Source organism: Mytilus galloprovincialis, chromosome 2, assembly GCF_965363235.1.
Source record: "Mytilus galloprovincialis chromosome 2, xbMytGall1.hap1.1, whole genome shotgun sequence".
Taxonomy (NCBI): domain Eukaryota; kingdom Metazoa; phylum Mollusca; class Bivalvia; order Mytilida; family Mytilidae; genus Mytilus; species Mytilus galloprovincialis.
The window spans coordinates 42,876,641-42,903,792 of NC_134839.1; the positions used below are offsets into that span (position 1 = coordinate 42,876,641).

Sequence of the window (27,152 nt, forward strand, 5' to 3'; positions counted from 1 at the left end):
AGGTGAGCTAAAAATGTTTATTTGGGCACCTTTTTGTCCCCGTATTCCTAAACTGTTGGCATCCCAGCCTTCCTTTTGTGGTAATAAACCTTGTGTTAAAAATTTTCATAGATTTCTATTTACTTATATATACTAAAGTAATTGTCTGGAAACCAAATGTCTTCAGACGACGATGACAACGACATGATACCAATATACGACCCCTAATTTTTTTGGGAACATATAAAATTGGCAAAAATTACTTTAAAGGGCAATAACTCCTTAAGTGGTCAACCGACAATTTTGGTCCATTGACTTATTTGTAGATCTTGCTTTGCTGAACATTATTGTTGATTAAAGTTTATCTCTATCAGATCTGGACTATTATTATAGATTGTATAATAATAGTCCAGATGATAACCAATAACTGCAAAATTACTTAGTAAACACCCGTCCCTAGGTTTTCCATGCAGTTCAACTTTTTCCATGGAAAATGATGGAAATTTCGTTTTTTTCCATGGATTTCCATGGAATTTCATGGAAAATTATTCCATCACAGATGGAACACTTATATGTGTTACTTATTCCATCCATCATTTTCCATGATTCCATGGAAAAAAATACTTTTTGGATGGAAAATGGGATGGAAAGTAGACTAATAAAACTTTGAAGATGGAAAAGAGGATGGAAAGTGGACTTAGAATATTTTTGAGATGGAAAAGAGGATGGAATCTCGACTTAGAATATTTTTAAAATGGAAAAATTATAGAATCTTAACTTAAGTATTTTTGAGATGGAATTTAGTCATGGAAAAAATGTACACACAAATTAAATACATTAATTCTTTACCATCTATTAGACATGTGAGCCAGTGAAAGAAATGAAATGTGCCATCTGTGTTTCATTAGTCTTTGTGTAGAAGACAGGAAGTGATATGACCATAAATTGTGAGGCCAAATGTAGGGTAGCACATTGATATTATACATTTTAGGGCAATAATTATTACTTAAAACATAAAAATGGTAAATAAACAATAAATGGATAATCTTTTATTAAAATATATATGAAATATTCAAGACAATAGGTAAATAACAGTATTTAATTGGAGCTCTTTTAAAAGAAATCAGATAACTCCTCATACAACCCCCAACACATTGAAAATTTGAACTTGCAATAGATATGCAGGCAACAAACAAACATGTCTTCTCTCCTGAACAAAATGCAAAATTTATATTGGACGTAGATTAAATAGTTCCAAATAGTTCTTGACATCGAATAGTGCAGATTTATTCTCTGATGACTTGCATTGACTGATTTAGGAGCATATTTTTTGGTAAGTACACTGGATTAGATTCTACCATTTTGAATGTGTGCAATTAAAGCTTCTTTAGTTGAACATAATAACATAATGAAAACACCTATAGTAGATTTTTCACTTATAATTATAATGATTGTGTATTAAGACAAGACAAATTGTATAAAGTGTATAATAATAATCTAATAATCCACTAATGAAGTAATTTGGTTATAAAATTTAAGATCTGTTGAAATTGGTTGCCACTGAGAAATAGATCCATAAAAGTAAAAAAAAGTGCATCTTTACAGCAAACTGCAGATCAAAACTTAGATCTAAACATATGGACAATACCAATGAAGACATTTATATACAATAATTATGAATTTTTTTTTTAGGACAAAGACTAAAGTTGTTAATCATTATTGTGTTTAGGACATTATTGAAAGAATATCTCTTTATTTATAACAGTAAAATTATTTTTAGGTATCATGCGGAAGAAATGAAACTCCAATGAATCAAAGGTTAAAATGATGGTTGGGTTGTATTGCTTATTACTGACAAGTGCAAGACTCAAAAGACCATACCAAACAAAAAAAGCATGGCACCTAGTTTGGCAGATTCCAAAAAGGAAAGAAAATTTCCGTCAAAAAGAACAAATTAAGAAAAATAATACTAACTGTTATTTGAATGATAATATGTGAATGTTTTATTGAATAGTAATGTTATATAAAGCAAGCAAACCAATTATTGGATATGATTAAAAATGACATGTTATGATCTTTTTATCATATGCTTCAACAGTAGAGAAAAATAACAGATTCACATATTGATCCTTCTACGTGGTTCCCGAAAAGAAGTTGAAAGAGTAAAAAGTTCACGGACGTCGGACCCAAAATTTGATACATTCAATATGAAATCTTTCCATCATATGCCTCAACAGAAAAAAAAACCCACATTTTAATATAGACGAATCGACAAAAAAATAATTCAACAATACACATAATGAACATTGTTTGGAAAAGTCAACTTTTTTTCTAAATTATGTTTCAGAAAAACTTAAAAGTAGAAATGATCAAAACAAGTTGAACCAGATGGTCCGCAGGGCGCAGCTTTATACGACCGCAGAGTTTGAACCCTGAACGGTTGGGCAAGTATGGACACAACATTCAAGCTGGATTCAGCTCTAAATTTGGATTGTGATTAAATAGTTGACACAGCATAGGTTTCGGACACAGAATGAATGTGGTCTAATGAACTTAAAATATTTTTTTTGCCTTTGAGCAATTCACTATGCTGTTGAATATTAATCCTCTCAAAAAAATGTTTGAAGAAATTTTCTTTTTATTTATAAAATCTGAAATGAGAAAAATTTAACCCCCCCCCCCCCATTTTTTTTCACATCCCCCTTTCCCTTTTTCTAAAACTGATCTCAATTCAAATTTCTAATGGAGTTTGCAACAATAACTACTCATTTAAATACATCATAAAATATTAGAATGTAACAAAAGGTGCTTGTTATCACTGAATGGTAAAGATTGTTTTAATTTATCAGTTGGTAGTAAAAGTGAATATACATTGTATATTGTATAAAACAATGATTTAAGTTGATTCAACTACTATTCTGGACAAAGAAAGATAACTCCAATCAATTGAAAATTTCTTGCTATTGCACAATATTGTGCAATTAGATATTTCTTGCTATTGCGCAATACTGTGCAATTGAAAATATTTGCTATTGCACAATGGCCACAATGCTGTGCAATAGAAGATTTCTTGCTATTGCACAAAACTGAGCAATTGAAAATTTGTTGCTATTGCAAAATACTGTGCAATTGAAGATTTCTTGTTATTGCTGAATACTGTGCAATTGAAAATTTCTTGCTATTGCACAATACTTAATATAATAATTTTGGATCCTGATTTGAACCAACTTGAAAACTGGGCCCATAATAAAAAATTTAAGTACATGTTTAAATTCAGCATATCAATAAAGCCCAAGAATTCAATTTTTGTTAAAATCAAACTTAAGTTTAATTTTGGACCCTTTGGACTTTAATGTAGACCAATTTGAAAACGGGACTAAAAATTAAGAATCTACATACACAGTTAGATTTGGCATATTGAAGAACCCCCAATTATTCAATTTTTGCTGAAATCAAACAAAGTTTAATTTTGGACCCCGATTTGGACCAACTTGAAAACTGGGCCAATAATCAAAAATCTAAGTACATTTTTAGATTCAGCATATCAAAGAACCCCAAGGATTCAATTTTTGTTAAATCAAACTAAGTTTAATTTTGGACCCTTTGGACCTTAATGTAGACCAATTTGAAAACGAGACCAAAAATTAAGAATCTACATACACAGTTAGATTAGGCATATCTCAGAACCCCAACTATTCAATTTTTGATGAAATCAAACAAAGTTCAATTTTGGACCCTTTGGGCCCCTTATTCCTAAACTGTTGGGACCAAAACTCCCAAAATCAAACCCAACCTTCCTTTTATGATCATAAACCTTGTGATTAAATTTCATAGATTTCTATTTACTTATACTAAAGTTATTGTGCGAAAACCAAGAATAATGCTTATTTGGGCCCTTTTTGGCCCCTAATTCCTAAACTGTACAGACCTTAACTCCCAAAATCAATCCCAACCTTCCTTTTGTGGTCATACACCTTTTGTCAAAATTTCATTGATTTCTATTCACTTATACTAAAGTTATTGTGCGAAAACCAAGAAAATGCTTATTTGGGCCCTTTTTGGCCCCTAATTCCTAAAATGTTGGGACCAAAACTCCATAAATCAATCCCAACCTTCCTTTTGTGGTCATAAATCTTGTGTTTAAATTTCATAGATTTCTATTCACTTCTACTAAAGTTAGAGTGCGAAAACTAAAAGTATTCGGACGACGACAACAACGACGCAGACGATGACGCCAACGTGATACCAATATACGACCAAAAAATTTTCAATTTTTGCTGTCGTATAAAAATGTGAAATGTTTGACGGAAATTACTTCCCATTTTTTGACACAAGGTTCATGTTTTACGAGGCTCTAAGTTGACACTGGTATAATGGTTTTTATTAGTGTAGTCTGATTATTCAAACATCCCTGTCTCCAAATCTTTTGCTTTTCTTTTGATATATATTTTTTTCAATTTCAAATACCTTACTTATTAGATGCTTGTCTGTCAATAAATGTTATGATAGCAACAGGTTCATAAAATCTTGCCACATCATTGTAGGTACTTATATAAGCCTGTTAAAATTGTATTTCATAATGTATATTAAACATACACATTTTGGATCTTTCAATTTACTTTATTTAATCAATAGTTTAATCAAATCTGTTGCTAACATAATTTCTGTCAAACTTGTCATTTTATGTTAGCAACATTTGGATGTGCTACAAATTAGAGTTATCTGTCCTGGGTTGAAATCTTTTTTAATTTCAGGCAGCGGTATTTTGCAGGAATTCTTAATATAACTTTCACTTGGATAAGATCTCCAATGTTGGTTAATAATCTCATATATATATTGTCCGTCAAATTTATTTATGTTAGCACAATCTTATGTTAGCAACAAGTCCGTCAACATCTTATATTAGCAACACTATTTAGTCCGTCAAAGTTTATGTTAGCAACAATAATGTCCGTCAAATCTTATGTTAGCAACAAAAAAGTCTGTCAAATATTATGTTAGCAACAATAAAGTCCGTCAAATTTTATGTTAGCAACAACTTAATTTCTGTCAAATATTATGTTAGCAGCATTGTTCATGTCTGTCAAATCTTATGTTAGCAACTCCAAGATAATCCTTTTTAAAAGTTATTCCAATTCCTTTTTTTTTGTGCAGATGTTCAGAAATGTTTTATTCCAATTTGCCTTTCATATTAAATCAAGATATACATCCAAACCTTGAAAATACTGAAAATATTAAGATTTTTTGTGTTGTTAACATAAGAATTTTCCGTCAAAATGTCTGTCAATTTTGTATATGATAGCAACATTTTTTTAAGGTGTTATTTATTTAAAAAATATAATGTGAAGAGATGTATTTTTTGTCAAAAAGTGATAACTTATATAAGTATAACATGTATTCCAAAACAGAACTTCATTGGTGTTGATTTTGTTAAACATAATTTTGGGAACTTTTTAACTTTCTTATTTGGAATCTGCTGTTTTTATACCTTCATTATTACAGGTTAGTTTGAGCAATACATTTTAAATGGAAATGATGAAAATATTTCCATGGAATTCCATGGAAAAACATCATGGAAAATATTTCCATGGAAAATGTTTAGGATGGAAATATTATTATTTCCCTTTTTTTTTCTCTTTTCATTTTCCATGGATTTCCATGTAAAACAGGTTCCAATACTTCATGGAATTCCATGAAGTTTTCCATGATAGATGATGGAAAATCTAGGGATGAGCAGCTGCGCCATGAGCGCATACGATACGCCTGTCACATTTTCAAAGAATAAAGTTCAATTACTTCTCAATGTCATATTAGAAATTTATGAAAATGGAAAGGGAGCTGACCTTGTTTGTATTGGATACCAAAGCTTTATAAAATTCCGTACAAACAACGGTATATTGCTGGCTCATCTTCATGTTCTACTAAAGAATTGTCCATTAGATTGACTAAAATTCTGTCCGCAGTGAAAGAGGGTCTTCAGAAAAACTGTGAAACTGTTTACTCGCGTAGTGGTATTAACCATATGTGGATTCTTAAAAATTCTAAAGAACTTCTAGACAATTTTAAATCTCGGTCTTTTTCTGAAATTAGTTCCATCAAAACTTTTGATTTTTCAACCCTGTATACCACCATTCCCCATGTGAAATTGAAAAATCGCCTAAAAGAAATAATCCACAATGCCTTTCAACATAAAAATGGTAGCATACGCTATAAATTTATTACTTTGGGATTTCATAAGGCATATTTCGTAAATAGTGACAAACAAAAAGGTAAAATATGCTACACAGAAGAACAAGTGGTCAGTATGCTGGAGTTTCTTATCGACAACAAACTGTGTGCCTCTTCTTGCCGACCTATTCTTATTTTCAGATGAATCGGAGTTCCTCCAGACACTTGTAAAAAACAAGAGAATCAAAGAAGCCAGATTATTTAATTTCACTTTCAGATATATTGATGATGTTCTTTCCATAAACAATCCGAACTTTTCTGATTGGGTTCCATTAATATATCCCCCAGAACTAGAGATTAAAGAGACAATAGACACGGCTTCCTCCGCCTCATTTTTAGACTTATATCTCGAATTTGACTTACACAGTCATTTCAGTACCAGAATCTATGACAAACGAGACGATTTTAATTTTGAAATCATAAATTTCCCCCACCTTAGTAGCAATATACCAACTTCACCTGCATATGGGATATATATTTCCCAACTTATTCGATATTCAAGAGCTTGCAGCTCCTACTCAGACTTTGTAATACGTCATCAGTGTCTGAGTAGAAAGTTGATGAAACAGGGGTATGTCAAAGAACGTCTGGTTCTTTTTCTAAAAAAGTTCATCGGAAGGTACCAAGACCTTGTTGATAAATATTCCGTATCAACTTCTCAAATAATACACGATGGTCTTGATGTATAGATTCTTCGTACTGATGTTGTTTATCATCTTAACAACGTGTTTTATAGTTCTTTCATTTGTCTTTGTTCTATTATTAATATTACTTTTACTGTTGAATGGTTTCATGTGATTTCCGTTTCACGTGGCTCGGTACTTATACATCTCGTCAATGTGTTTGTATCGGCTTTCATTTTTTGTGGTTTGTTTTGTATTTGCGACTTTTTGTATTTCTTTTGTTCTTATAACGTGACTCTGTACTTTAAAAGATCCCGTCAGTATGATATTGTTCTATTTATATGTCATTATGATATATTTCTATTATGAATTACAATATACGTTGAACCTGGCGTCAAAATCATTCAATCGCGTAGTGGAATTAACTATTTTTGGATTCTTATAGATTCTATATATAACTTTTGGACTAGTTTAAATCTCGGTCTATTTCTTAAATTTATTCTTACATATTTTTGATTTTTTAACCCTGTATGCTAACATTCCCATGAAAATTTTAAAATTGTTTGTACGTACATTGAACGACAAATTTATGTGACGTATAAAATTTTCTGATGTCAGACACTCAAATCAATAAATGTGTTCGTAGATAGTAGATGTTTTTGTGTTCGGTTAAATTGTCCCTTTTAAAATTGTTAAACGATGATGACTGATGTACCCATATTTTGACTATTATATTTATTGTGTCTGTTTATTTAACGCATCAATGTAAAAATATCGAAAATTGATGAGACTGTCATTAAAGTGAGAGGGTTAGCGCTACAGAACCAGGTTTAATCCACAATTTTCTACATTTGAAAATGCCTGTACCAAGTCAGGAATATGACAGTTTTTGTCCATTCGTTTTTAATGCGTTTTGTTATTTGATTTTGCCATGTGATTATGGTCTTTCCCAATTGATCTTCCTCTAAGTTCAGTATTTTTGTGATTTTACTTTTTATCAATAGATGATAACAATTCACCAAAGTTTCATGTGAACTGCTCAAAGCATGTTTGAGTTATTGTCAGAAACTTGAAAATCCCCCTTTTTTATGAATAAAACCCTGTAACTCAGAAACCTAAGATCTAAAATTTATAAAAATCCAAAGGGAGCTCATGTCAATAGATATAAATAATTCACCTAAATTTCTTGCAAGTTGGTGATAGCATTTTTTAATAATTGTCAGAAATTTGGAAAATCCCCCTTTATTTCAATCAATAAAAACATGAAATCTAAAATAAAAAAAAACTAGAGGCTCTAAAGAGCCTGTGTCGCTCACCTTGGTCCTTGTGATTATTAAACAATGGACACAGATGGATTCATGACAAAATTGTGTTTTGGTGATGGTGATGTGTTTGTAGATCTTACTTTACTAAACATCCTTGCTGCTTACAATTATCTTACTTTACTAAACATCCTTGCTGCTTACAATTATCTCTATCTATAACAGTACTTTCTGTGGAAAATGCTATTGAAAATCTTCAAATTTTAAGAAAATTGTTAAAAATTGACTATGAAGGGCAATAACTCCTTAGGGGGTCAATTGACTATTTTGGTCATACTGACTTATTTTTAGTTCTTACTTTGCTGTACATTATTGCCGTTTACAGTTTATCTCTATCTATAATAATATTCAAGATAATAACAAAAAACAGCAAAATTTCCTCATAATTACATATTCAGGGGCAGCAACCTAACAACCGATTATCTGATTCATCTGAAAATTCCAGGGCAGATAGATCGCGACCTGATCAACAATTTTACTTCCTGTCAGATTTGCTCTTAATGCTTTGGTTTTTGAGTTAAAAGCCAAAAACTGCATTTTACCCCCATGTTCTATTTTTAGCCATGGCAGCCATCTTGGTTTGTTGGCCGCGTTACCGGACACATTTTTTTTAACTAGATACACCAATGATGAATATGGCTAAGTTTGGTTAAATTTGGCCCAGTAGTTTCAGAGGAGAAGATTTTTCTAAAAGATTACTAAGATTTACGAAAAATGGTTAAAAATTGACTATAAAGGGCAATAACTCCTAAAGTGGTCAACTGACCATTTTGGTCATGTTGACTTATTTGTAGATCTTACTTTGCTGAACATTATTGCTGTTTACAGTTTATCTCTATCTATAATAATATTCAAGATAATAACCAAAACCAGCAAAATTTCCTTAAAATTACCATTTCAGGGGCAGCAACCCAACAACGGAATGTCCGATTCATCTGAAAATTTCAGGGCAGATAGATCTTGACTTGATGAACAATTTTACTCCTTGTCAGATTTGCTCTAAATGCTTTGGTTTTTGAGTTGTAAGCCAAAAACTGCATTTTACCCCTATGTTCTATTTTTAGCCATGGCGGCCATCTTGGTTAGTTGGCTGGGTCACCAGACACATTTTTTAAACTAGATACCCCAATGATGATTATGGCCAAGTTTGGTTAAATTTGGCCCAGTAGTTTCAGAGGAGAAGATTTTTCTAAAAGATTACTAAGATTTACGAAAAATGGTTAAAAATTAACTATAAAGGGCAATAACTCCTAAAGTGGTCAACTGACCATTTTGGTCATGTTGACTTATTTGTAGATCTTACTTTGCTGAACATTATTGCTGTAAACAGTTTATCTCTATCTATAATAATATTCAAGATAATAACCAAAAACAGCAAAATTTCCTTAAAATTACCATTTCAGGGGCAGCAACCCAACAATGAAATGTCCGATTCATCTGAAAATTTCAGGGCAGATAGATCTTGACCTGATGAACAATATTACCCCATGTCAGATTTGCTCTAAATGCTTTGGTTTTTGAGTTATAAGCCAAAAACTGCATTTTACCCCTATATTCTATTTTTAGCCATGGCGGCCATCTTGGTTGGTTGGCCGGGTCACCGGACACATTTTTTAAACTAGATACCCCAATGATGATTGTGGCCAAGTTTGGTTAAATTTGGCCCAGTAGTTTCAGAGGAGAAGATTTTTGTAAAAGTTAACGCAGGACGACGACGACGGACGCCAAGTGATGAGAAAAGCTCACTTGGCCTTTCGGCCAGGTGAGCTAAAAACTGAAAGGGAGCTCATATTTATATATAAATGATTACCTAAAGTTTTATGCAAATTGCTTAAAGCTTTTTTGAGTTAATGTCCAACGTGTTGACGACGGACGAACAAACGGTAAAAATTTCAGTGCAGATAGAAATTAACCTGATGAACATTTTAACTCCCATGTCAGATTTGCCTAAATTTTAACCGTAAGTTTCAGAGATATAAGCCAAAAACTGCATGTTCTATTTATAGCAGTGTCAGCCATTATTGGTTGGCAGGTTCATCGACACATTTTTTAAACTGGATACCCTAATGATGAATGTGGCCAAGTTTGGTTAATCATGTTAATTGTGGCCCAATTAATAAGATTCAGAGAAGAAGATTTTTGTAAAAATTAATGAGGACAACAGACAACAGGCGTCAAGAGACAAGGAAAAGGATATTATTGAATACTGAAAAATGGCTATGAGAAAATCCCAGATGTATTGGATTATTTTCACATACTTTAAGGGCATACAATACAGTCACAGGGGAGGTAATGATGTTGCTAACGTAAATTTTGCGACGTCAAACGGCGACTTATCGGCTGATTTTTATCATTCAAACTGATTTGACTTGAAAACTCTTTTTTTAAAATGACATTCGGTTTGATTACGTAAGAAGATTACGTGTACCAATTTTACTGAAAACATAAATAGCGCAATTTTTTAAAATTTGATTAATATACAGAAAAAAATGACGGTTTTTCCTACATTCATGATCATTTGTAAAAATAAAATGTACAAATATATATGCAATATTTATATAACACATAAATTACAAATAATTTAACAAAAAACATATCAGATTTATCTTTTAAAACAAAAAAAATATGCATTTCTATCGAAAGGAAAAATTCGTCCACAAATCTGTATTTTGAGGAAATGTCTGAAATTTGAACCTCAATTTACTCAAAAAGTAGCACATGAAGGTATATTTTTTATTACATATTTGATTTAATCAAGTAAAAAATAGCCTACATGCAAATTTTCATCAAAATTTAAATACGGGATCAAAACTGTATCGTATGCCCTTAAAGCACAGGCATATTAATTATACCAAAATTAAACAACAAACAGAAAACAACAAAATTAATGATATGACTTCAACTAAATATTCTTCTTTTTGTTTGCTCCTAGGTCTCTTGTGAGGTTTAAGTGGCTTGGTACAACACTTTGGGCATTCAACTTCATAATGTCATTTCATTCCTTATTGCAGGGATGATTCCAGGTGTTTTCAAATGGGTGTCCCTTGAACATCAAATTGGGAATTTTGTTTAACCTCTTAGACTACACTGATTTAAGAAGTTGTAACATTTTGAATAATTATGGATGGGCTACTGATTATGATATATATGATTCTGACCTCATAGATATGATCACCAGATTACTTGAAAGTTATTGGATTTGGACCAGGGAAGTGGTATTACATGAATATCACTGCACATGATGCACTAGTCCAAATGATTATTACGTCTTGTAAGGCTATTATATATTTTTTTCTTCAATGCCTTACTTCGAAGTAACCTAAGCATATTACATATACATAAACATAATATACCAGCTAACATTAATCTATGGCAAGCTGTTTTACTATTTAATCAAATGTCAAGATATCTCGTGTAATATATAAGATATCCCATTTAATATATAAGATATCTTCTATAGTTTCATTTACATAAGATGTCTTATATATTATATGAGATATCTTATATATTATTTAAAATATCTCATAAGTTTATTAGAGATCTCTGAAAGTATATGAGATCTTATAAATATCTAATTTACAAGATATCTTTTATAATTTACAAGATATCTTTCATAACTTACAAGATATCTTATATAGTTGATAAGACATCTCATATAGTTTCTAAGATATCTTATATAGTTTATTGGATATCTTATAAAGAAAATTATATAAGATATCTTATAAACTTAAATTTTATAAGATATCTTATAAACTTAAATTTTATAAGATATATCATATACTTTTAAAGATATCTCCTAAAGTAATTAAGATATCTTTCATATAAGATATCTTATAAACAATACATATAGTTTATAAAATATCTTATATAGTTAATAAGATATCTTTCATATAAGATATATCTTAAAAACAATACATATTATAGTTTATAAAATATCTTATATAGTTAATAAGATATCTCATATAGTTTATAAGATATCTTATATAATCTATAAGATATGTTATAAAAATTATCAACTATTAGATATCTCTTATATTTCATGAAATTATTTTAAAAATTTCAAATTTCATAAACTTTATAAGATATCTTATTTAATCTGTAAGATATTTCATATAATATCTTATAAACTATACAAGATATCTTGAAATTAAATGAAATAGCAAAATGGCTTGCTATATAAACCAATGAAAAAATCATCTATTTGGTATTTTTTCAACAGGTCATCTTTATAAGTTTACCTTGATTAAAATGGATTTAAAATTGAACTGGTCCATTGTCGTAGTCAGTGAGACAAAGTCCTAAACTTTTTCGGAAATACCGATTTTTATTTTCTTTTCATAGATTGGGAATTTATATTCACAAATATTTTTTGGGGGCCGCTAGCCGATTTCAGGGCCGCCAAGCGGCCCTAAACTATATAGTGGAATCATCCCTGTTATTGAATTGTATTTACCTAATTTAATAAATTATGTCCATCAATGGCAGTTTAAAATTTCTACAGCAAGAACAAAATTGGGAATAGTGGTTCTCTCATGTGGACAAGCAGGGGCTGATCCAGCCATTTTTAAAAGGGGGCCTTCCAACCACATGAACCATATGTCCCAATTCAAATACATTGATAGTAAAAAAAAATGGGGGTTTCAACTTCCTACCCCCGGAATCCTCCCCCTGGATCTGCCACTGACAAGTTATTTATCATGGTCACTTGCCATAAAGAGCAAGTTGCCTATAAAGGTAATGCTGAAACCCGACTTTAATATTCAACTGAAGAACTAAATTTATATCAATAAAAAATTTCATAATTGCAATGAATGCCAAAAATTCTAAGTTCTTTGGAAGTCAAAAGACTAATGATCCCTTTAAATCCAGAAAAGCGCTTCGGACGCAATAAATTATTAAATGTGTTGTTTTCCATTTTTTAGAAGTCTTATGAAGTGCTGTTATTTTCAAATGCACAAATAAGAATGAAAATGTCTCTTACCAGTGATTCCTGAAAATTTTCTGGTCACATTTTGCACAGAAGCATTTATCTTGATAAAGTTGTATTTTCTCTACCATTTCTTCCTGGTATGATTGTTTAGATTCAAACTTGAGTGGTTTAACTGTCTTCCAACTGGAAGAATCAATCTGCATTGTAAAATTTACTTCGCTAAAGGGAGATAACTTTAATCCTCTGCAAGATAATGGAACCAATTCAACATCAGATAATATAAACTTTGTCTCAGTGTCATCATCAAAAACTGTTACTGTATTCTTTTCCACATCTACTTCTACTGATTCTTTATTTGTCCTTTTAAGTCTGAAAATAGGACATTGGATATCAAAATGCTGATAAAATATTGAACAACCAAAAAGATGCAGATTTTTGCAAGGATTTTACAGCCTGAAGAACCCTGAGAGACCAATTATTTCCATTCTGTTTGTATTGACTTCTTGCATACCTGACTGGAAATATTAATGTTCATAATGCTGATGCATCAATAATATACAAGTAATGTCAACTATAAGACTGGTCAGCGCTAAACCTGCATTTTCTATGTGTTCACTGCGGCCAATGGCATTTAGTTTGGATGTTGTTTTTGTTACATTTAACATGTTTAAAAAAAACATTATTTAAATTAATTCATTGTTTAATAAATATCTTCAGCTTAAAATTTAGTTAAGACCCTCTAGATATTATTGTAAACTTTTGGTAATACATGTATGTCATAAGTTGGCTGTGATATTGTGCACACTATGGTCAGAGTGGTCATAAAAATCACATGACTGTGGAGTACATGAAATGATCTCTGTAATTTTAAATGTTTATCCTATATTACATTTTTATTTATGTCCTACCCAAAACCAAGACTGAAGCATTAATTGCACTTAATTGCATGGAACTGAACAGAGAGGTTATGCAAGCATCAGTAACTAATTAAACCACAAGCAAGCAGTAATCTTATTTCAGATTGGATTGCAGGATGATCTAGCTTTGAGTGCAGTTTTATTTCAGAAAAAATGATTGTAACAGGATGCTGATGGGAGGTATCCTAAAAATAATCCACATAAGTATAAACCCTCTGGAACTACGCATATTACTCATTCAATTCATCTTCCAAAATATATGGTTTAGGGGTGGGGATCTCAACCATTTAAAAGATACAAGAACATTTTCATATCATATGACAAGGATGGGATGACCCTGGTGATTTCTTTTTCACATCATTCAAATCATTTTGAAAAGACACACAGGAACATAAATAGTTTAATGGAGACAATAGACTGCATTACAAGATATAAAGGTGTAGGCCAACAGAAAAAAAAGTTGAGGGCCAGTTGATAGCCATGTGGCGGACAGTTGAGGGCTAGCTGTTTTAAGCAAAATAGTTCAAACCTGGCCAAGCACTGTATGTTGGATAGATGTCGCTCAACTGGCCCTCAACTGAAGCTGGCCATTAAGTTGAGGAAAAGTTGAGCAATTGATCTTTGGTTTTCATATAGTTGAGCAAAAGTTGAGCTTTCAGACTTCGAAATTTTTGTAGTTGAGCAAAAGTTGAGCATTCAGACTTTGAAATTTTTGTAGTTGAGGAAAAGTTGAGCATTCAGACTTTGAAATTTTTATAGTTGAGCAAAAGTTGAGCAATTAGAAATATGACCTGATGATTTAAATGTTATGTGCCATCTGTTTTATCTGTCTTTAGTGCAAATGGACAGGAAGTATTATTATAAATGTACGGTACACAAAGTTTGAGGCAAAATTAAGGGAAGCTTTCAATTTTATACATTTTTCTGTATCTTAACTTAACTAAATCTTTGACATAAAGATAAAAACAAACAGTATTTCTTTTATTATAAGATATATTAAATATTCAAGATTTAGTTAATTAACAGTTATTATAAGGAGCAAATCTCAAAGTGATCACACTGTCACAATACCCAAAAGAACCTCAAACATTTAAAATTTGAACTGGGTTTGAGCATGCACATGGCAAGCAAAGATGTCTTCTAGCTATCAAGCCTATCATGAATAAAATATGAATTTTACAATGAATGTAGATAAAAAAAAGTTACAAATAACTGTATTGACATTGAAAAGTGCAGTGTATTCTTCTGATGACATGACTCTTGGATTTAGGAAGATTGATGTTTAACACACATTTCTGGAAACATCTTTTGGTAAGTACATTGGATTAGATTTGATTTCCACCATTTTGAATAAGTGTATAATTATGCTCTTTTAGTTCAAAATAGTGATATTTAAAGTGTTTTCTTTATAAACTTTAAAGAGTGAAGAATAAAATGAGACAATATATTTATGCATTAATTTATATATTGTCAAAATGTGTAAGACAGGAGACATGTTTATTTTATTATTAAGACAACTTGTTTTAAAAAGTATTACTAATAAAATAAGAATATTCTAATATAATGAATTTGGTATAAAACTAGAGATCTATTCTTATTTGCTAGATAACTTCTAAAAAGCAAGGATAAAGCATTAATGTAGTATGTTATGAGTTAAGATCTTTCAGCAGTATTTTGGCTATAAAAATACACAATTTAAATTTATTTTTTCTACAATGTGTAGTCATCAGTTTGCAATTACCACATAATTCTCAACTTTTTAAGACATAGCCCTCAACTATTAATGACCTGGTCCTCATCTATTGGCCACCTAGCCCTCAACTTTTAATGACCTGGTCCTCAACTGTTGGCCAGGTAGCCCTCAACTCTAATTGCTCAACTGTTGGACACCTAGCCCTCAACTATGATATTTTCTCAACGTTGCTCAACTAATTTGCATAAAGTTGAGCACTGATAGTTGAGGGCTACCTAATTTGCATGGCAAAAAATAGCTAGCCCTCAACTGGCCCTCAACTATTTGCTCAACTGATGGCCAGCTAGCCCTCAACTGGCGGCCAGTTGAGCAATGCAGTTGGCCTAGTGATCATTTTTTCTGTATGGGCCGGGTCCTTTAAGGCCCCGGTTTTGGCCCAATGAAATAAATAGGTTGACAACTATTTCAAATTGGCATATATAGTGTTTGGAAATGCATAGGGTCAAGAAATGTAATTGAAAGACAAAGAATTTTATCTGACAAAATTCATGCCGTTTTCCATCTTTATTTCTATTGGGCAAAAGAAAATAATCAGGGCGAAAGACCCTGTGCGAACAGGTACATATGTAGTCCTATAACATATGACTTCGCATTCTTATTAAATTTTTATCGTTTTTATACATGTACTGATATTTTAAAATTTTCTTGTGAATGCGCTTCGGTGGCACATTGATAGTAATTTTTTTTTATCAAAACAGTAAACAGAAATCGGCGTGACTTTTTACCCCATTATATACCCCAATATATACCTAAAAAAAGAGTTTCAACATTATTTATACCCAAATATACTTGAAAAACAGTTTCAACATGTTCAGTACCATTTCAACAATGAAAAGTTATGTAATATGTAGATATATTAAAATTTAACACAACTGTTTACATTTTTTGTGCATTTAGAGGCTTTTAAAACGTTCATTATTCGTGTATTGACGAAGGTTTCACTAAAAACCAGAACGAACAAACCTAAAAATATACCGGTAAATTTTTGCAATTTCTTTTTTTCTTCTTTTTGCGGAGATTGAAAATGCACTTTTTGTTTATAATTCTCCTTAGAGTAAGATATGATGTATTTTTTTAAAGATGAAACTTGAAAAAAAAAATTCTCAAATATTATTTTTTAAGTATTAATCCTTATATGTTTTACATTTAAAGTTTTCATATTACGTTAATAAAATGTATGCTAGGGCGAACGTGAAATCAGGGTGAACGTGAAATATATTGAAGACTTATTATCTCTATATGAAAGATCAAATCAAGGATGTAAGATTGGTCACATCAACATTAATGCTGTAGCGTGTGCAGATGATATAGCAGTTTTGAGCGACAACCCTTATGATTTACAAATTTTAATCAACCATGCTCTGCAATACAGTCAGTTACATCACTACACGTTACAACCACAAAAAAGTGTAATCATAGAGGTGGATAACAAAACTGGAAAAGTTACCAATCATAATTATTGTGTTTTAACTTGAATACATTTAGGTATAATTCGATCAACATCAAGAATGAAATCGGAAACACTTCATGTTGAACAAAAGCACGTCGCACTGCATATAGCCTGCTCTCAGCTGGTTTTCGTGGAACCAATGGACTGGACCCAGTAACATCAATATATCCATCTACATAACATACATTCAACCAGTTCTCACTTATGGTTTAAAAATACTACAACCAGGTCCATCAAACATGATTAAATTAGAGAAGTTCCAAAAATCACTACTAAAACAAGAGGCTCTCAAGAGCCTGAATCGCTCACCTGGTAAACAATGCCTTTGGCCATGTTTTTTGACGAAATAGAAAATAAAACACAAACTTTATTTTATACACCCTACTGATCATTCAAATGAAGTTTGGTTGAATTTGGTTGAGTAGTTTTAGAGGAGAAGATTTTTTAAAGTTAGCAAATATGATGAACAAATTGTGAAAAATTGTCATTAAAGGACAATAACACCTTAAGGGGTCAATTGACAATTTTGTTCATATTAACTTATTTGTAGATCTTACTTTGCTGATCATTTTTGCTGTTTACAGTTTATCTTTATCTATATTAATATTCAAGATAATGACCAAAAACTGCAAAATTTCCTTAAAATTACCAATTAAGTGGCAGCAACATAACAATGGGTTGTTTGATTCATCTGCAAATTTCAGGGCTGATAGATCTTGACCTAATGAACATTTTTACCCCCATGTCAGATTTGCTTTAAATGCTTTGTTTTTTGAGATACAAGCCAAAAACTGCATTTGACCCCTATGTTCTATTTTAAGTAACGGCGGCCATGTTTTTTGACGGATCAAAAATCGAAGCACAAACTTTGTGCAGGATAATCTAAGGAACAATCATGCTAAGTTTCATCCAAATCCATTCAGTAATTTCAGAGGAGAAGATGTTTGAAAAACTGTTAACGACGACAGAAAACGACGACGACGGACACCAAGTGATGAGAAAAGCTCACATTTCCTTTTAGGAAAGGTGAGCTAAAAACTGCAAAATTTCCTTAAAATTACCAATTCAGGGGCAGCAACCTAGCAAAGTGTCGTCCAATCCATCTGAATATTTCAGGGCAGATAGATTTTGACCTGATAAACATTTCAACCACAGTCAGATTTGATCTTAATGCCTTGGTTTTTGACATTTTACCCCTATGTTCTACTGTTAGCCGTGGCAGCCATCTTGTTTGGATGGCCCGGTCACCCGACACATTTTTTAAACTAGATACCCATAAGATGATTGTGGCCAAGTTTGGATTAATTTGGCCCAGTAGTTTCAGAGGAAAAGATTTTTGTAAAAGATTACTAAGATTTACGAAAAATGGTTAAAAATTGACTATATAGGGCCACAACTCCTAAAGGGGTCAACTGACCATTTCGGTCATGTTAACTTATTTGTAAATCTAACTTTGCTGAACATAATTGCTGTTTACAGTTTATCTCTATCTATAATAATATTCAAGATAATAACCAAAACAGCAAAATTTCCTTAAAATTACCAATTCAGGGGCAGCAACCCAACAATGGGTTGTCCAATTCATCTGAAAATTTCAGGGCTGATAGATCTTGACCTGATAAACAATTTAACCCCTGTCAGATTTGCTCTAAATGCTTTGGTTTCTGAGTTATAAGCCAAACACTGCATTTTACCCCTATGTTCTATTTTTAGCCATGGCGGCCATCTTGGTTGGTTGGCCAGGTCACGCCACACATTTTTTAAACTAGATACCCCAATGATGATTGTGGTCAAGTTTGGTTAAATTTGGCCCAGTAGTTTCAGAGGAGAAGATTTTTGTAAAAGTTAACGACGATGGACAACGACGACGGACGAGGGACGCAGGACGCAAAGTGATGGATTCATACTGGATTCAAAGAATAACTCATGATTGTAGATTCTATTCCTCACTGAATCATCTTAACTGTGTTGCATTTTTACCAAGAAATTGCCATCCAATCATTGATCTGAAAAATGACAACAAACTATCAAAAGGGGCATTATCAATAGGAATAAAACTTAAAAGGGTCACTGGTACATACATGACACAACCTAAACGTGCAAGCTTTACCGAGTATCAATCGCCAACGTGTAAACTATGTGATGAAGACAACGAAGATATAGAACATCTGCTTCTTAAGTGTAAAATTCTGGAAAATATACGTCACCCTTTTCTAAAACAACTAGATGACTTTTTGATAAAGGAAACAGCAATATCATTTTACAACATCACGACAGACTCCAGATTACAAGTAATTCTGGACTGCTAAAAAACATCAGGCAGATATAATTTTAAATAAGAAAGTTGAGCAGAATTGTGAACTTATATCTCGAAAACTGTGTTTTGCCCTACATTCCATCAGAGCTAGAACGCTAAATCAACAAAAAGAGAAAAAGAAAGTTAAATTAAAAAGATAATCGACTGGCAACTATGATGTAATCCATCCAAAAAGTATGATGAAATGTAGTAAGCATGGGTTCCACCACACTATACTGCAATTTCACAACTGAAAATGAACGAATGTTCTGAAAGCATAGTAAGCGTAGGTCACTCCACACTATACTGTACGATAAGACGATTAACGCCGTCAGGTAAAGCACAGGAATCGGAAGTACTATAAATAAAATTCTGTAAATAATAAAGTCGACTATCAATAGAGCTTACAAGAAGCTATTTACAGAATTTTATTTATAGAAGCTCTATTGATAGTCGACTTTATTATTTACAGAATTTTATTTATAGAACTTCTGATTCCTGTGGCTAAAACTATGGTGAAAAGAAGTTCATTTCAAACACCTATTTGGACCAAAAGATAAACATCGAATCGCGTGTGAATGGAACACTGTGTATAAAAGAAGGCACTGGCTACGGTTACATGGAAATGTAACAATAATAAAAATATTATTGTTACATTGGAGACTAAATGCCGGAATGCAAAGTTGGATAAGGAACCGATTAATAACGAATGTAACAATAATTATTGAGGCTACGGTTACATTGCGTTATTGTTACATGAAAAACAGCAATGTACGCTCGATTTATTAAACTTAAATCTTCTATAGTTTTGTTGCCTTAATCTTGCATATGTACGAAATAATACTTGTAATAATGATAAGTAATAAATATTATCGATTTACAAATGGTGTTTAAATTGGGTTTTTTAACGTATAAATGGTCACGTTTGGTGTTTTAAAGATACTACTTTAGATTAGTAGTGCCAAAGGCGAAAATATAGTCCAATGGTTTGTTGTTGAGAACTCGGGCTGAGAAAAGTGTTCACTTTAAAGTATTTAACTGCACACCTACTCGTATTACTGTCATTATACTTTGCACAATGCATTTTGCAATGGATGCAGAGATTCCTGTGACCAATTTTGTTTTGGGTGAAAAATTTAAAACTTGGGATTCGTTTGAAACAAAACTGAAACAATATCAAGACACAAATTTCATTCAGCTATACAAACGCAATTCTAAAAAAAATGATTCATCTATAGCAAAGTTTGCTAACTGTGAAGTAAAATACTGTGAACTTCTGTATACATGTATCCACGGAGGACGTAATTTCGTTTCAAAATCAGATGGAGCTCGTCCAAACCAAAGGTAAGTTAAGTTTAACCTATAAACGAATATCAATGGGTCATAATATTCATGCAAGATTGCGTCGTTGGATTGCCCAGAAGTACGAAGAGAGTCATGCCGTTTCTTAAAAGACAAGCAAAGGAAAAAGAAGAAGGTAAATAACTTTTAAAAAAAATGGACAGTTGATATACCCCCAGTTTTTGATAGGGTTTGTGTTTCTTAGTCTGTAGTTTTCCATGTTGTGTTTTGTGTACTTTTATTTGTATGTTTGCCTTTTTACTTTTTAGCCATGGCGATGTCAGTTTGAATAATGGAAAATAATTCACTATTTATTAGTACTTGATGAACTTTTGACTTTTGACTTGCATTTTTATAATTTATTGTTTTTTTTCAGCTATGCAAAGTTGGATACTGAAATCTGAGGTAAACCTTACACCTGTAATGGACGGCAATGTGACCATACTGAAAGATGACATAAAACTACATCACATGCTTCCAACCAAAATATTAGATGAGAATATGAACATTGCTAGAGTGAAAAAGTATTTCTCACCGGAAGCATGGCAAACATTAAAGGTTGCCTTAATCATCAAAACGGGATATTGCAGAATGGAACTGTACAGTATGTGATACGGACAGTCACAGTGCGGCATCACTGGTGTGTGATGGCTGCTTGGAGTGGTTTCACCAAAAATGTGTCAGACTTAGAAATGCTCCAAAAATCACTTACTGGATATGTAGAAAATGTCATTGCAAATAAATAATTAAAGAATTTATATTTAATAATTGTATGTATTGTAAATATAAAATAAATGTCTTTTTTATTATCTTGTACATTTTAATAGACCCATCGTATATTGCTGTTTTTCATGTAACAATAACGCAATGTTACCGTCAGTCAGGGGTACTACTTGTACAAGTGTATTTTATTTACTTGAAGAAGTAAAAAAAAATATACACATATAAGTAAATTTGTAGGATACTTATACAAGTGAATTTTATTTACTTGTATAGGTAAAAAAAAAATTGGCTTAGTTATGTCCCTTAGACATTCAGAATTTTTTACTTGTATAAGTAAAAAAATCATCCTTTCTTCTTTTCTAGAATTCTTAAGATTTCTTTGCTCTAACAGAATTTTAAAATTGTGTACCCTTTACAGATGTCTTTACTAATCATTTAAGTGTAATTTCATGGACAATAAAAATCCTATTTGTCTGTTATCTTCATAACACTGCTCATTTACAAGCCCCAAAGGAGCAATTTTTGATTGCCTTGTGCAAATATACAAGATCTTTGCTCAATCAGTTTCTTTGATGAATTAATGAGATGAAACATTGAACTTTAATGAAAAAATTTGAGCAAAACTGGGAAAAATCATTAAAGGCATGATTTTACATATGATCTCAAAACTTGAGGATTTTTGTGGGATTGTAAGAAAAATTTACTTATACAAGTAAATTTTTTAGAAAATTAAGGGGAGATTATTCAAACATTATTTATTTACTTATATGTGTATATTTTTTTTTACTTCTTCAAGTAAATAAAGTACGCTTGTACAAGTAGTACCCCTGACTGACCGTAGCCTCAGTAATTATTGTTACATTAGTAATTAATCGGTTCCTTACCCGACTTTGCGTTCCGGCATTTAGTCTCCAATGTAACAATAATATTTTTATTATTGTTACATTTCCATGTAACCGTAGCCAGTGCCATAAAAGAAACTGTATATATTGTGTACATACAACTGTTTATATATTCTTGATGGTGGAGGTTAATTACTACTCCTATGCCATGGAGATTGTCCTGAAGGACGGAAGAAGAAGGAAAGAAATCAGGGCGAACCACAGGGTTTTTTTTACAATTGCCGGGTTAAATATCCATACGAACCCCTAAAAAAACACCTTGCAATTTTGTTTTTTTAGGGGTTCGTATGGATATTTAACCCGGCAATTGCAACAATCACCTGTGAGCGAACGGACCCGGATTCTTACAACAGTCAGGGGACTTACTGAAATAAGTGATTTTTAAATCACTTATTTGAGTAGCAAATTCGAGGTTTTGTCACAAATCGGGATTTTGTAGTTTTTTCAAAATTTTAAACACATAGGTTTAAATCATATTTTTTAATAAGTAAAATTAAAAAATATGAACTTTTTGCTTCTTTTAAGTAGCAAGGTTTATGCCTTTGATGCTATCATTTAGCTGAAAATTCTATTTCAGTTGAAAAAATGCAATAATAATGGCTTTACATAATGAACTGATACTTTCTTAAAAGATTTTTCACAGCAGTGGGAGTATTTTTCCTGTGAAGATCAAGGTTTCATCTTTCAGATTATGTAATAAAATTCTACTGTTCGCGATAAAAATTTCACTGTTCGGGGGGGGGGGGGGGGGGGGGTTGAAATTAGTGGGGGTTATTAAAAGAAGTGATTTTGAAAATAGATAACTCAGCCTTGATAAGCACAAAAATAAATGGGTTGGTCTGTGGTAGTTTGAAAATAAATTACCTGACTTGCAATGTATAGAAAATAAATAACTCAGCAGGTCTAATCGAAAGTATGAGATGGCACCAGATTCTTCATAAATTCATCTTTTTTCCCCAAAAAAATCGGGAAACACTTCCTAAATTTTTTAATAACAAAAGTATAAATATTATTTAAATATACTTGAAATGTCTGAAAATTGGTTTCATTTAACTTGAGGTATATTGTCTCAGGAAACCTTACCTCACCTTTATTTTAACAGGGCCGTAACTACATGTAGGAAATTTCAAAACCAAACGCTTGTCTCCATATCAAATTATGTTCACGGCCTTGCAAGAAGAAAGTTCTGTTTTCCCTCAGACTTAAAGCCCTGATTTTTTGGGATCAATGTTTCTCATTTATTTGTCTTTTGTTCATTGATTACCCTTCTGTATTCTGTTAGTGTTGCATTCCTTTTGTAATCTAGTAATTTTGTTATGAACTTGATCATGAGTTTAAAAAAAAACAGCAGCCACAGGCTTAACTATGTGAATTCCATTTTTGCTTTATTATGCACATTGGTCTTTTGATGTTGTCCCTAGAAACTTCAGTCTTACACTGAATTTATACATTTTGCTTTGAGCATGTTGAGACCAAAATATTGTCAAAAAATTATTAAAACAAAAAATAATAAATTACTAGATTTGCAATTATAATTCTCATTTCGATATCATGCATATATATTTTCTAATATGTCACATTTTGTAAAAATAATTTGAAGGATAAAAAAAAATAAATTATTCCACCTCTCACAATTATTACTTCATTAATGTAAATATTTTTTAAAATAATCATATCTTAATTATTTCCTTGCCTTCAAAATCATCTCAAGTTTAAAGTATAATCATAATGCATGTTTTTATTCCATGTAGTGTTTCTGACAGTAGTTTGATCATTCCCTTTGTCAGAAATGAGACTAGAACTATAACATTATAGTTGTTTAAATTTAAAGTAGGTCATAGCTTAGCCTTTCATTTTCAGATTATGAAAGGGTCTTCGGAACACCCAGAAAGCATGATTTTTCATCATTTGTTCTATAGCTTCTTGGGCCTTCAGTGGCTCCAAAACCCTTCAAAAAAAAAATTGTCATTCTCGGTTGATTTCAGGATTACGGAAATAAACGAAGAAATCGAAAGTTGTGATAAATTCTTAGGAAACAGCAATCGGCAAACTTCGGCAGATTCTGTTACCTAACTGTGCTGATTGAGTGATTGATGGATTAATGCGAGTCATCATTAATTCTATAGAAAAACATGTTGACGATGGAAATTTGTACCAAATTTATTGAATAAATGCCCCATTTTTATTGATTTATTTTTTCGGTAGAAATTGCACTATATGAAATATATATCGCAAGTTGTGATTATATAATAACTATACTGTTTACTCCATTGAGTGGCACACATTTCCTGCATATTTAAGACGATTGTAAATGATCGTTCTGATAAAATCAAAAGATCAAAGAGATTTTAAATAAATGTAGGGTAAGATCATTGGTTGGTATATACGAATGTTCAGCTGAACCCCGATGTGTTGAATTTTTTTTTAGTACTGCGACTCAAGTATTTGTATATAGTAACATTGTACAAATTCTTGTGCAACTGTTCAATAATATTTACGGTAATTACCAGTATCATTTGGACGGTTTCATTTGGTCGGATAGTGATAACATATTTTAGGGGACAGAAATGTATTATATAAATATCTATACAACGTAGTTAGATCTCTGTTTTCTTCTGTTGTATTTTGTTGATTGGTACTTGCTCGATTAATTTTCGTATTGTAAACTGGAAATTTCTACTTTCCAGGATTATCCAGTAACTTAACCATATATATATTACTCTAAACTTCACAGTTTTAATATTAATCAAATATATTTATTGTTAACCGGCGGTAACGGGAACACACCTTAATCACGATTCAAACTTCACCCACAAACTAATAAAATAATGTCACTCACTATTTCAAATCGTTGTAGAATAATTAATTTTGGGCCGATTTTCATTTTTTATCCATCAATCGATTTGTTTAAATAAGTTGTTCTCAAATAAAGGTCTACCGACGCGATTGAAATAAGTAAAGGTGTTTTCCGACAGGTAATATTGTAAAGCTGTCTCGATTAAAACCATGTGATTGATAAGAAGTATCTCTGGTCAATTTATGACTGCGGCATCGCAGATAGTCACAAAAGAAATTAACGACAGCGTACTAATTAGACAGTTTCCATATCTTTTCTACAGGGCTACCCCTGTACACGGGTTATAAATAAATGCTAATTAATCGTTGTAGTTCCTGTCAATATAATACTTCCATGATCTATTTAAATGGTACATAATGACTTGACTATACTATATGTATTATTTATAAAAAACAAATCATTTAAAAAATTGTATGTTTTCGAATATCAAAAATATAGTTGTGAAAATGAATAATCAGTCCCTTGCTTTAATGAAAATGAAAAATCTTGCTTCAATAGTGCAGAACTTCAATAGTGCAGAAAATGAATAGTCTGTCCTCTTAGTTTACAAAAATAAATAACCGATCATAAACAAATCCTGCTGCCCCCCCCCCCCCCCCCCCCCCCCCCCCCCCCCCCCCCCCCAAATATCAAACAGATCAAATGGTCCCCTGACTGTGCAAATACCTAAGATCTTTGCGCAATTGGTTTCTTTGTTGAATTAATGATATTTGATATATACCTGTTGTCAAAAACTGTTATATTCAAAGATGACAAAGTTTCTTTGATCTCGGAATATAGCAACGTTCTTGTTGCTTCCATTTCAAATCAGGAAAATGAAAGTAGAAAACGTGTTGTGTACGGGTCTCACTAATTAGCGACAACAAGCGTCAACAAGCGACAAGAAGCGACAACAAAAATTATTTTAGCGACAACAAGCGACAAGAAAACTATTTAGCGACAAGAAAACATTTTTTTTTTATTAGATATAAAGAAATTTGTATGTAATGTTTTTTTTTTTAAATATACGAGCAGATATGTCTAATTAAAATGTTTTATTATATAGATAAGATAAGATAACTTTATTAGCACTAACACATTGACAATAAATGGTTATGGCAACAAATTAAAGACTAACTACAATAACATATATACAATGAAGGAGTGACAGTGGATAATTATGAGAGAAATATATAAAAAATAAATGAGAAGCATATACATTATTACAAAAATCAAGTACCTTTTAATAATGAGTTTCTCACCATGCAACAAGCATTCATTCAAATAGTTGACAACAATTTTTAATATTGTTTGGGAATTACTATTTAGAATTGATATAAGCAAGTTATATGATAAGGAAGAAAATTTGTTGTTCAATAGAACATTATTTAATTTTTTAATAAGGTTATCTCTCACATATTTATAGGAGGAACATTTTAAAAGAAAGTGAAGTTCATCTTCAATGTCTCCATTGTTACAGATAGACGAAGAAATGAAACATTTGTGAGAAAGAAAGAGATTGTGAAGTTTATATTAGTATATTGGTAGATGAAGAAATTTAACATTTGTGAAAAAGAAAGAGATTGAGCTTCTTTTTTTAATTTTTAAATATGAAGAATATGTATAAGATAATGTATGAATCTGTTTTCATCAAAGTCAAAGTATGAATAAACGAATGGAGATATATATGGAGCGGGCATAATGGAATATAATATTTTGATTCATTTGCTTAATACTATGCTCTAAGTGTACTCTTGTTATGTCAATTCGATGCTTTATTTGTAAAACTCTCAGCCACGCCTTGCCATCTTTATTATTTAAGCGTGTTTCCAGAGCCCACGACGAGGACGTG

General features: G+C 31.6%; 1 protein-coding gene across 4 annotated transcripts in view; it reads right to left on the reverse strand.

Annotated features, from left to right (window-relative positions):
• The window catches only part of LOC143063638 (E3 ubiquitin-protein ligase E3D-like), a 112,504-nt gene that overhangs the window by 81,020 nt on the left and 4,332 nt on the right, over nucleotides 1-27,152 (reverse strand). For 3 of the 4 annotated variants that reach the window (XM_076235889.1, XM_076235891.1, XM_076235888.1), the window contains exons 1-2: nucleotides 26,043-26,173; nucleotides 13,134-13,451 (exon numbers count right to left, since the gene is read on the reverse strand). In XM_076235889.1, the coding sequence (XP_076092004.1) occupies nucleotides 13,134-13,451; nucleotides 26,043-26,122 (398 nt within the window). In that variant the 5' untranslated portion in view covers nucleotides 26,123-26,173. Of the gene's footprint in view, nucleotides 1-13,133; nucleotides 13,452-26,042; nucleotides 26,174-27,152 lie in introns of those variants that run through there. The other variant, XM_076235890.1, reaches the window with a different exon arrangement.